A 12,805-nucleotide genomic window follows, 5' to 3' on the forward strand; every position below is an offset into this window, starting at 1 on the left:
CAAGTGTGCTCCAGAAAGGATCAATTAGGAATGGGGAAATCCTGATGGAGAGTGGCATGGTGACAGAGAGCCTGATTCTGCTTCGTTGACCCTGCAGACAGGGGGTTGCACAGGCCAAGGCTGCAGGAGACGGGGCTGGGTGCAATTAATGAGGAATGGTGGGGCCTGCGGCTAACTGGAGAAAACATGCCCTGCCCAGGGCCATCACATTCAACAAAAACAAAACAAAAGGCCAAAAGCAACCCCAAAAACCTGTGTTGGCCAAACAAAACACAGCTGTGAACTGCTGGCTCCCTCCCTGCCATGGCCATGGGTTTGCCCCTCTGCTGTGGCATTCTGATTCCTTCTGATCCAGGCTCTTCCCTCGCCACCGCCGTCCTGCACCTCAGCCGTCCATCAATCAGCCTGAGCTCCTGGCTCCTGGGAGGGCAGGGACAACACCACCAGATATGAAGCCCCAAACCCAGGGTCTGACTCCTGACCCACACAGGACACTCAGCTGCCTCTAGTTTTAGAATGGGGCTGTCATGGGAGAAGAGGTATCTCTGCAAGAGGGTCCCAAGGAGTTCCCAGGAAGAGAAGGGAAGCTCAACTCGGGAGAAGCTGGGGTCCATGACATATGTGATGGGAAAATGTCAGCACCTGTCATAAAGGCACAGAGATTTATTTAGGAAAGCAAGAAAGGCACATTCAAGGGAGAATGTGGGCCATCTTGAGAGAGATGTGTTTTGGGGGTCCCTTTGAAAAGAAGCTTGGGAAGGGGTGGGCATGGGAAGATATGTGGGGATGCCATCAGTCTGATGATCATGAAATGGTTCACGGTGATCAGGCCGATGTGGTCTCCATGATCTGATCAGTAGATGAGTTCCAAGGCCCCCTAAATGATAGGTTTCTCCAAACGTCACCATCTCTCTTGGCTTTATCTCTTTATTGGTGGGCTGACGGACAGTGAACAGGTGGATTTACAGATTTCCCAAGAAATGTTGGAGTGAGGGGCCTGGGAGAGAGACTGGCCTGGGAAAGTCTCTAGAACTCCTGGATTCAATTTGTATTTCCTTGTTCTTCCTTGGTGTCTCCCTTCTACATTTCCGCCCCTGTCTATCTTAGTTCAGGGCCGTCAATGTCCCAGAGCTACTCCAAGCACGGCATTGAGACCACGGGGAAACCCCCTGGACAGAGTCAGGTGCTGGACGCAGAGAGGCCTGCTCGTGACCCAGTGGCCCCTGTACCCCTCACCACGCCCTGGCCTGGCTCCCTCTCCCAGGGACCTCGTCTTTCTCTGCTGGAAATAACGCACCCTCTGACCCATTCCATCAGCCTGCCTGGGCCTATTTCTTCCAGAGGACTCTGCAAAAGACTGTCCCTCTCCAAGTCCCTGGTGCCCAGGCCCCAGCGAGGGCTAGGCATGAACTGGATGGTCTCTTCTGCTTCACACTCGATGCCGTCTCCTCTGAAGGCCATGACACTCACAGCAGCGCCCTTGACACCCAGGACATTTCTGTTACCTCAGAGGCAACAGCACTTGGCTCAGAGCGGTCCTGTCCATACTGTCCCCGGGGCCTCGCCTGGTCTCATGTGAACTTCCTCAAATTCTTTCCCCTCTGTTTGAAAAGGCCTTGTGTCATTGTCTGAGGAATAAGTGCCCAATGTCCTCGCCAAGGCTAATCCTGTCCCCCGTCTGCCCTGCCACCTCATGCTATCGACTTTCTCTTCTCCTACTTGGTTCCAGAAGCCTAAAAAAGCTTCCTGTCAATCTGCAAGTCGCTGGCCACCTGGCACCTGTCTGAGGCCTGATGGTCAACTCCCGTAGCCTCTCTAGACGTTCTCAGTTTTCTCTGTGCAAGCCACACCGTTAGTCATACCCCTTCTGGGAATGCTCGGCTGGCTCATGGCGTCCAGTTCTGTATCGTCCCAGTAGCCGACCTCTGTGACAGTCTGTCTCTGTCCCTTTAGATGCTGCCATAACTTCTACCAAAGCTTAATAGGCTCTTTCCTTTTCTTTATGCCATGGCCAGCCCCATGAAACTTCTGGGTTTCAAACTATGATTTTTTAGGAGCATAATTTATATTTCAAATTTGTCTTCTAAGTTCCAGTCCCCAATTTTCCCCATCTTCTGGCCATCTCTATTAGGATACAGAATTGGCATCAATAAATTAACCCATCAAAAAATAGAACTTGTTTTACATTCTACAAAATCTTCTCCAAGTCCTAACATGTATTTCTACGAGTGGCTTTACTGTCACAGTGGTCATTTTCCTGTGACTAAACCTGTGTATTACTTCTGACCAACACCACTTTCACTCCCCCTTCTCGTCAGCCTCCAAGGCCAACTCTGCCCTGTTTCCTGAATGCACTTGTTCTTGTCCATCATATGACCAATCAAGCCAGGCCTAGGTGGCCACAGCCTCCCAGCAGGTCCCCTGACTTCCAGTCAGGCTAAGTTCTCTGCTGTCTTTGCCTCTCCCCTTCCCCTTTAATCCATTCTATCACTAGCTACATCGTCATGAAGCCCTGAATACAGCTTTTGGTCCTGCTGCCCTGGTGCTCAAGAGCCTTCGGTATTGCATTACTTTTGCCTGATGCAGTTTGGATTTCCTAAACAGGCACCAGATGATCTGGTCCAATCCCCTTCCCAACCTTATTCCTAGTACCCCCCCCCCCACCCCAACATAATCTGATGTAACTTGAAAAATTAAACGAACACATATGTATGCAAAATAAAAATTTAAAAATTAAGAGGCAAGGAAACCTTCCTCTCCTGAAACTAGTGCTATTGCTCATATAGTTCCTGTCCCCACATGTCCACACTCCCACTGTCCCGACAGCAATATCATGTGGTTCATACCCAATTTAGAAACCTTACAAAGTCCTCCAAGATCCATAACTTTCACCAAAGTTTAATAGGCTCTTTCCTTTTCTTAGTGCCCTGTCTCCCTGCAACCCAGAGCTTCCCTGCCCATTTTCTCTACCACAGGACATCACCATTTGCCACAGTGTGTTAGAGTTACCTTTAGATGCATCTTACAGGTAAGCTCCCTGAGGGTAGAGACAGACAGCTGTGTTATTCATTCCTGTGTTTCCCGAATCGCCCAATCCTACCACACATACAATGGACACTTAATAAATATTTAGTGGCTGAATGAATGAAATAGTGGTATGTTCTTTCCTATGTACACAGGTTCACACCCAACAGTAACTTAGTTCATCAAAGGCCAAAGCCCTCCACACATCTCTTCAACATCATCATCAGTATTGGTACCAACTATGTGAATACTATAGGTGGACTACTCTGCTACAGGGAAGATGATCTGACAATGCAGAAAAAGTGCCAGGGTGGACATCGCTATACCTGTGCTTAGTAGCAGCAAAACTTTCATTATGGTGTATTCTTCAAAGGTAAGCTGCAGGCGCACGAACTGAAGGCTGATCTGGTGCATCCCCTGGCACAGTTCATACATGGCAGACTGATGCATCTTCTCTCTGCAAAGAAAAAGCAGCAAATGTCTGAGGACACAAGGTGCATTAGGAGACCCAGACTGGTGGCCTGAAGCGGCTTACTAAGAGACCCGAGTCAGAATTTCCTTTTGGCTTCAGCATGGCGCTGATGTGTACTTTAAAGACACATAGATGCTTTTCAGAGGAACTGGGCAACGGCGTCTAGACCGATGCTGCTGTTCCACTTCCTAGCACCTGGTGAGGATGTGAAAAGCACGGAAGACAACAGGATCCAGAGTGTGCCAGGATTTCACTTTATGTTCAGAATAACGCTAACTGATGATGGTTTGTGTTATAGTGACATAGATCATCCAGAAAGCAGAGAAGCTGCTGTGATGGGGAGCGAGGACCTTAGACTCCTGTTCCTTTTTGGCCCCAGGTACAAAGCACTCACTGTGAGTCCACAGCACTCGTGTACAGAACCGGGCTAGAGGGGCTGGGGATGTGGCTAGAGACTACGAACGGAGGATGGGGACGACTTCCTTACTGGGGTCATGGAATACGTTCATTAACTATTTGTAGTAGCATGTTTGACAAGAGAAATCAAACAGAATATAAAAAGGTGAGAGCCCCAGGAAGAGTCACTGTGGAGTTTGGCACCAGGCATACAAATGCTGTCCCACATGCAGTCCACTGGTCCCCTCCCCCCACCATCGGAATGTTTTCATGAAACACCCACCACAGGACCACAGAAACCATCCTTCTCTTTCCTTGAGAAGTAAGTAAAGCATCACTTTGTCTTTTAGATGTTTTCCTTCAGAATAAAAACCTACTGGAAGGCCCTGGGCTAACTACTGGTTCACAAGGAAAAGATTGTGAAATTGAAGAGGAGACTCTTCGGGAATCATAGGAAAGGACTTGGCAGGTCAAAGAAGTGGAAAAAGTCAAGGCCAGGGCAGCTGGTGCCTGAGCAGGATGCCTGAGCAGGATGCCGAGCGCTGTCTGCAGGGAAGCAGCACTGCGGTAGCTCTTTCCGCTTGGTCCTGGGCTCCCCTAGAGTGGCGGGAATCTCTTGCAGCTCAACTCTGAAGGCCACTTAGAAGAAACCCATAATGGAGCACAACACGTTTTGCTTTGGATTATTAGCATATTTCTTTCCTCTCAAGCCAGAAGAAACTGTCCCCCTCCCCAGTATCAGGGGCTAAGTTCAGGGGCACTGGACCACTGAGCCACACCCCCAGCCCTATTTTGTATTTTATTTAGAAACAGGGTCTCACTGAGTTGCTTAGTGCCTCGCTGTTTCTGAGGCTGGCTTTGGACTTACAATGCTCTATCTCAGTCTCCCAAAATGCTGGGATTATAGGCGCAGCCACCATGCCTGGCTTAGAAACTGTTTTTAAATTAAGACTATATCCCCACCCCCACACACCTGCAGAAGCCCATAGATCTACCACCCAGAATTGACCCTGTGAACAAATGCTAACATTGTTGCCATGTTTGCTTCAGAGTTTAAAAAAATTCAACATGGCCGAGTTGAGCTCAGCCCACTTGGTCTTCCTCCCTGATCTTGCCCATCCTTTCCTCATTGAAGAAGGGAACCAACCATTTGGGGGAAATTATCTTCTTTTCTCACATATGCACATTTTACTACACATGCATATGTCCATAAAAGCAGCTTACAATACAGTGTTTTATGGAAATGTGAAGTTAGACACACACATCCTTCTGTGACTTATTTTTATTGAATGTGTAATTTTGAGGTCTATCTACTTGAGCCAGGTAACCCTTAATTCATTTTAGCTGCCTTAAGCTTTGTTTGAATGTATCACAGCTTACATATTCATTCCACTATAGAGGGACACTCGAGAGCCCCTTCCTCCTTGTGGCTGTTACAAGTGACATCCAAGGAAAATCCTCATGTGCGTATATAGGACAGAGCCAGAAAACAAAGGTGGGTTGTGTTCTGTGCACATCTGCTGCTCCCCTTCCCACTAGGAAGGGCGGGGGGGGGGGTCCTTTATTCCCCTTCCCACCAATGCGTCTGATGGGGGAAGGGGTTGAAAGGTAATCCATGGTTGCTTTGATTTCATTTCCATTATCACTAGTAGGTTCAACATTTTTTTTTCTAATGTTTACTGACCATTTAGGTTTCTTCTTTGGTGATGTTTCTTCATATCTGTACTCATTTAATTTTAAGTTTTACTCCCCCTTCTATCTAGGTAACACCATCTTTGTTTTTTAATTTTTAATTTTTTTTAAGAGTCTCCCTAAGTAGCCCAGGCTGGTCCAGAATCTCTGGGCTCAATCCACACTCCTGCCCCAACCTCCCAAAGAGCCGGGACCTCAGGTGTGGGCTACCATTCCTAGCTCCTGGTTTTAGTCTTTTTTTCCTTAAAAATCTTGTCTGGGGGCTGTGGTTGTGGCTCAACCGTAGTATACTAGCCTGGTGTGAGTGAGGCACTGGCTTCGATTCTCAGAACCACATGTAAATAAATAAAATAAAGGTCTATCAACTACTAAAAAAATCTGAGTCTTTTGCTTTTTTAAAATCTAAAGTTAAAAATCTAAAGCTAGTCATTAGCTTTCCCATCAGAAACCATTAAGAATGCTTCATTCCTGCTCAACTGCTTCCCTTCTTCCACAGGACTCTTCTCCAAGCACTTACAGTTCAACTGGTTTTCAAACCACCACTGAAGCTGGCTTGTCCCTCTTCCACCTGGACATGCCTTGTTTACTGACACTTATCAAAGTGTTTCTTTCTTTTTAATCTTTTTTTTTTTTGTTTATATATGCATTACAATTCTTAGTACATATATAGAGCTCAATTTTAAGCAAATTCTCAATTTAGGAATAATTATTTTGGGGTGTGAAATTAGAATATATACCTTCCAAATCTAGTAGAAGGGTAAGGAGGGTGGGTTCAAAAGCTGGGTCAATCCCAATAAAAGTACAAAAAGAAAAGCAAAGAAAGAGGAATGGGGAGAATGTTAAAATGGCAGGAAACATCATAACAATAATCATGATCAATGAAAACAGATCAAACTGGGCTATTAAAAGTGAGAGACTCAAAAACTAAAAATATTTTTAAATTCATCTTTTTACTATTTAGAAGACACACATGGGAAGTTTGAAATTTAGGGATTACAAGATGATGCAGGAGATATTAGGCAAGTTTTAGAGAAAGAAATGGGGAGAGGGAGGAAGACATTAAGATCAGACAAAAAAAATTTAAATACTTTTAAAAGCTCGGCAGGTAATCTTCCTCAGTACTTTTTTCCCCCCCTAATCCACAGTATTATTTTTATTTTCTTTTTTTTTCTTCTTTCTTTTTTTTAATTTTTTTTATTGGTTGTTCACAACATTACAAAGCTCTTGACATATCATATTTCATACATTAGATTGAAGTGGGTTATGAACTCCCAATTTTACCCCAAATGCAGATTGCAGAATCACGTCGGTTACACATCCACAATTTTACTTTGAAGAGAGTATTCTGCTACACCTGGGCCTTAACTGTGGTTTTGGGAATTTCCAGTTACTCCATCTCCCATAGGTTACCTGAATTTTCTCCTTGGTAGCCCCAACCCCTTTATTTATCTGATGCCTACAGTTATGTTATGATTTACTTAGATGCAGACTAATTTTTTATTAGATTGTTTTCTTCTTTTCTGTTCTGAAATATCCTCGACATTGCTTCTTCAAATGCCACCCTCATCGCATTCTTGTCACCCTTCCTTTCTGACATCCTCTTACTACTGTTGTGCTGGACCTTCTCGCTCTGTCTGCCACATGGACCTCCCTTTCATCTTTCCTGTCCACTTAGATCTCTGTTCTGCTTTCTAGGTGATTTTCCAATCAAACCTTTTTTCTTTTGTCTAATCCACAGTTTAACGTCTGTTTTAATGAATGGCAATGTTGTTCATGTCAACGAGCTTAGTAATGCTCTATTAGTTCTTTCTCGAGTTTTTTTTTTCTTTTTCTTTTTTGTTATTTTCCACAGGAGTCTTCTTTCTTATGGTTATTATATGTCCTTCACATCTCTAGATATTTTAAACATGTTTTATTTTATAGTGCCTTTCAGATTTTTTAATTCATGTTTTGGGAATGCAAATATGCATGTCTAAGGTGCATTCTTTGGGCATATACTGTCTCCTGGGTGAACCCCATGGGTAATGGGGCTTGTGGAGGAGACGAGCATTTCACTTGTTCTGGTCCAATCTTGATGCTAATTTATCAGCTGAAAGGCTTTTGTAAGACTCCTGTAGTTTAAATTTAGACTTCACACTTGATGTGGTACAGGCTTGATTCTTATTTCTTTCAGCTTCCTGCCATGTCCCTGGGCTGGCTGGTGGGTTGAGTTTTACTGTCCTTGTTAGTAGACACTGAAATCTCTGCAGAGCCCCGAGTTCATGCAAGAGGCCCAGTTTGAAGTCCAATACTTGCAGAATGTAAGCCCTTGCTCTGATTTCCTGTTTGTGTTGTAATGTCCAACAGGAAAGCACATATCTGCATATTACAGTGTGCAGGCCAACTACAGCCTCAGTTGTGTGTTAAATCATGCTGGCTATGAACTCCCTGTTCTTGCATATTTTTTTTTTTTAAAGCTGGTCTATAGGTACCTAAGACTTTTATTCTCAGAGCAAAACTTCTATGTGTTTTGAGACCGGGAAAAAAAAATGGCTCAGTTTAGTTCCATCATTCTGACTGCTAGCGACAAGCTTCCTAAAGGCAGGATCTATGTCCAACTATGTTAAATGTCCAAAAGTATAGGACAGACAAGCACTAAGTGTCAATTTTTGCTTTAAAAGTATTTCATGAATGAATGCAAAAGAGGAAAAAGCAAAGATAAGAAGACAATGAACTGAAAACATGAAAATTTGCATATGATGGCAAAAATTAAGCAAGATAATACTGGTATTTACAGAGGATAAGATTACCAACTGGCCCCGAAATTAGATACAGCATTTGTAAAGTTCCCAAAAAGTTTCTGAGAGAGAGAAATAGACTGTTCAATGGAGATAAAGCAGAATTAGGATGCCCCTGGGGCATAGCACATCATGCATCTGACACTGCACTCATATGCATTTGATTTCTTAACCTGCCTCAGGTCAGAGGCAGAAAGGTATCCTTGGCTTTACCACAGCAGGGCCTACTGGTATACTGACCATCAGCTCTCCACACATTGGCTTGCTGGCCCTGTGATGGTGTAACTCCCAAGATTTTATCCTATGTAAAATGGGAATACTACTAATAATTCTAATCTTGCAGGGATATAGGAACCCACTATCTGGAAGTTCTTACAAAGTATTGCATGAATGTTACCGTTTTCTTTTTAGAAAAAGCATACTGGAGAGAATTAAATACATCTTGAGGGACCAATGATAGTTTGGCAGAAACAAGCCAAGAAAGCATCAAATTCTTAAAATGACTTTCATGAAAATAATATTTTATTATTATTATTATTTCTATATATAGGAAGATGAAGCCAGGCAAAAGCCAGAGATAAGGCAAATGTTGAGAGGTGGAAGTGCCTTGCCTAATGCCAAATAGGAGAACTAAACACCTCCTTATTCAAGTGTGTGCCACCGAAGTGTGTGCACAAAACATTCAACCAGATTAAAGGTAAGAGATAGACTCAGATTCTACCTGAAAACAGATTAGACCCTTCAAGTGTGAAAAAACACCTAAAGAAAGCACTTTGTGCTACTTTACTAAGAACAGCATCTCTTTTAACTCTTTGTTGACTTATAGCCTGAGTCCAAGTCACCTCCCAATCTTTGAAGCTGTCATTTATGGCTTGCCTACATACACAGGAGCTGAATTTCCCCCTGCTGATTCTCACAACGTCTATGAGGAGGGGTCCTCATGTTCATGGTGGGGAATTTTGCACCCGAGGAAGCCAGTATCCAAATCCAGGTATTTTACTTCAAGACCTCTCCATGCTGCTGGCCCAAGTAATAGTTTTCTGCATTTTTCTTTCTTTTTTTTTTTTTTTTGGTACTGGGGATTGAGCCACACCCCAAGCCCTATTTTGTATTTTGTTTAGAGACAGTGTCTTACTGAGTTGCTTAGTGCATTGCTTTTGCTGAGGCTGAATTTGAACTTGTGATCCTCCTGCTTCAGCCTCCTGAGCTGCTAGGATTGTAGGCATGCACCACAGTGTCTGGCCAGTTTTCTGCTCTTTGCTCCAGTCATCCAACTATAAAGAGATGTTCAGTCCCACAAAGGTTTTGCTATTATATTCACTCATTTGTTTAATCGAACTCTCTATTATATGGTAAGATCTCATATTTTCAAATTCCATTGCTGTTACCAATTGTATGAAATTGAGTTCTTTAAATGAGGAGTACTGAGTATGTAATACAGCTTGAAATTTCAAGAAAACAGGCCATCTTGAAAACAAATTTTACATCACATCATTTTTGCACAATTAAATTAAATGTACAGAAATGTACACTCAAAGAAGCTGAAGCAAGCATGATCTTTTCGGCCTGGTACTTGTATTAATGTTGCAATATTACTTTGCAGAAATACTCTGCTGTGTGCTTTTATTCGTTTCATAATTTTACCTCATTTGGAACAGAATACTGTGAAAATATACTTGGCTACTTTGGAAATGAGAAACAAATTCATACAAGGCTTCTGAAAAACAAAAGTAAATGCATGACCAAAAGTTACCCTTGAACAGTGGACTTAATAAATAAAGGTGGCAAGAGAGTGTGAAGGTGGACTTCAAAGCTGAGTAACGGATAGTTCTTCCTCTTTCCTTCTGGACCATGTGTGCTAATATTCTTGCATGTATCATCTATTTCTAAACATCTCCCCATCTGTGGGAACAGAATAAACTCTAATTTGTAAATAAATACAAACATCAGAGTGGGCACACGGACCCAGCTCCAATTTTAAAGAGCTTAGGTTAAAATCCATGAAAAACAACAGCTTTAACATATTTTAAAAGAAATATTTCAACCGTTTGGTAAAATTGAAATTTTCTCAAATTAGGAAACCAAATACATTTGTAGCTACAACTTCATCTGGTCCTATCTCAGAACGTCCACTTCACTAAATAAAATCATATGGTCATTTGGAAATAGTTTAAAACTATTAAATTAAAATAAACTAACTTCTCCAAATTTGATTCCTCTTGGACTAAAAGTATATACTCAGCGTTAACAAAAACATTCTACCCCCTTGCTTCTGAGAGGCTCAGAAGTTAGACAATGTTAGAAATGGAGCTTGTTCACAGAAGAATAGCAGGAATTGGAAAAAGGCCCATTTACATTCAGAGTGGGCAGAACATTCCTGATTAAATGATTTGTATCCTAGTTGCCTGCTTTTAACTTGGTATCTAAACCATCTGAATACCTTTTGTATTTGCACGACTCATGCGAGATAGCCTTCATTAGATGTCAACAGCGTTGCCCTATTTTACATTATGAGAGCAATCACTGAACTTACTGACCAATGGAACACTCTTGTTTTGGAATTCAGGTGCTGGCTTACATTACTAAAATAAAAACCAATCAAAAAGCTTAGTCATTCTGCTATCTGGAGGTCCATCTGCAAACAGCTGATGGGGAAATCATTGCCTCATAAATGCAACCCCAGAATCATGTTCATGTTCTATTCTGATACAAGCAGGTAGATAACTGATAAGCCCAGACTACAAAACATTGCCAGGTATGGAACTCAAGAGCTCTGTGTTAGTCTGAACTGGGGAGGCAAGAGGTGGGAATGGGGAATTGTTGGTTATTGTGCACAGAACTGCAGTTTTACTACATTTTTTCTTTTTGTATTAAAAAAATTGGTTTTTAATTTGTTCTAATCAGTTATATATGATAGTAGAATGTATTTGACCACATTGTACACAAATGGAGCACAACTTCTACTTCCTCTGGCTGAACCTGGTTAATCACACTGGTAGTGTAATCATACATTTATGTAATAATGTCCATCACCAAAAGAGAATTAGTGCATGTGCCAATTGCACATGGCATCTAGTCTTTTACTGTCCTTCCCATCTCCAACCCCCCCCCTCGTTTGAATAAGTTCTGGAAATGGGCTGCAAGACCATGTGATCATACTTGATACTACTGAACTGTGTACTTCAAAAGGGTTATGAAGGTCAATTTTATTATGTATTTTATCACTACTAAAAAACTTTTAAAAATTAAAAAAAAAAATCTTTGCAGCCCATGATCTTACTTGCTACACTTTGATAGAGACCAGGAAGCTCAAATTTGTGTTTAATTATGTAACTTAGGGTTCGGGCACTTCATTCTTCTTTCTCTTATAATATTTGAAATATGCCTTCTCTCCTAGTTTTATAACTTCCCTTTTGTCCTTTTGTGCCTTGACAGATGCTTAGTCTTATTGTATCTGTGATTTTATTTCTAAGCTGCACTCAATGCTGTTTGAAAGCAGGAAGGGGAGAAATTCTTTCAAAAACCATGATTTCAAAAGGTCACTGAGAAAGAGTTCCTCAAAGACCCATCTGTTGCAGGACTAGTGTCCTCCAGGGGACAAGAAAACAGAATTACCTTCACTACTCCTTTCTCCTTCCCCAAATTCACATTTAATAAACATGATCCTCTAATATTGGCTAATTTTATAAATGCCAAAGCACAAGAGGTTCCCATCTCTTCCACCCATGGAGTCTACAGAAAGTCCACTGGTGTTTTGTTCTGAAGATCCTTTAGCAATACTGCACTAAACTGTCACTCACCAACTGAACGGCTTTTGGTGTGAAAGATATCACTTCATCAGGAGGGAACTACAAAAAGACGACTTTGAAATCTTTCACACTAGCCCTTGGACTAAACACTAAGCAACTCTCATCACTGTGTTCTATGTCTTTTTTTTTTTTTTATGGTACTGGGGATTGAAGTTGGGGTGTTCTTCCACTGAATACATCCTCAGTCCTTTTTATTTTTTGAGATAGGATCTAAGTTGCGGAGGCTGGCCTTGAACTTGTGATCCTCCTGATTCAGTCTCCTAATTTGCTGGGATGACAGGTGTGCACCATGATGCCTGGTGCTGTGTCCCTCCTTCTATGAACATTTTTATGAGGCACATAGGCCCACAATTACCTGAGTGGTAAACAGATGTCTAGTAGGAACAGGAAATTGGTTAATTCAATGGATTTCACAGATTTTAAGCTGTTATTTTTTCCTTTGCAGATATAAATGAAATGAAGTAATTCTTAATGAGGGTTGAACTTCCTCAAGTCTCTGGACCCTTGGAGAGGAGGCCTGTCAATAGCATGTTTGCTAACATGCTATTTACTTCAATAAATTGCCTCTAGGAATGTGTGCGTTACATTTTCATAATGTAAGCAGCCATCCTGTCAGTCTTACAAGAGAGTTAATA

General features: G+C 42.2%; 1 protein-coding gene across 2 annotated transcripts in view; it reads right to left on the reverse strand.

The window, feature by feature from the left end:
• Nr3c2 (nuclear receptor subfamily 3 group C member 2) overlaps positions 1-12,805 on the reverse strand; it is a 324,444-nt gene that overhangs the window by 34,394 nt on the left and 277,245 nt on the right. For both annotated transcript variants that reach the window (XM_026392708.2, XM_026392707.2), the window contains exon 7: positions 3,351-3,481. In XM_026392708.2, the coding sequence (XP_026248493.2) occupies positions 3,351-3,481 (131 nt within the window). The remainder of the gene's footprint in view (positions 1-3,350; positions 3,482-12,805) is intronic.

The sequence above is a fragment of the Urocitellus parryii genome, chromosome 10 (genome assembly GCF_045843805.1).
Source record: "Urocitellus parryii isolate mUroPar1 chromosome 10, mUroPar1.hap1, whole genome shotgun sequence".
Lineage (NCBI taxonomy): Eukaryota > Metazoa > Chordata > Mammalia > Rodentia > Sciuridae > Urocitellus > Urocitellus parryii.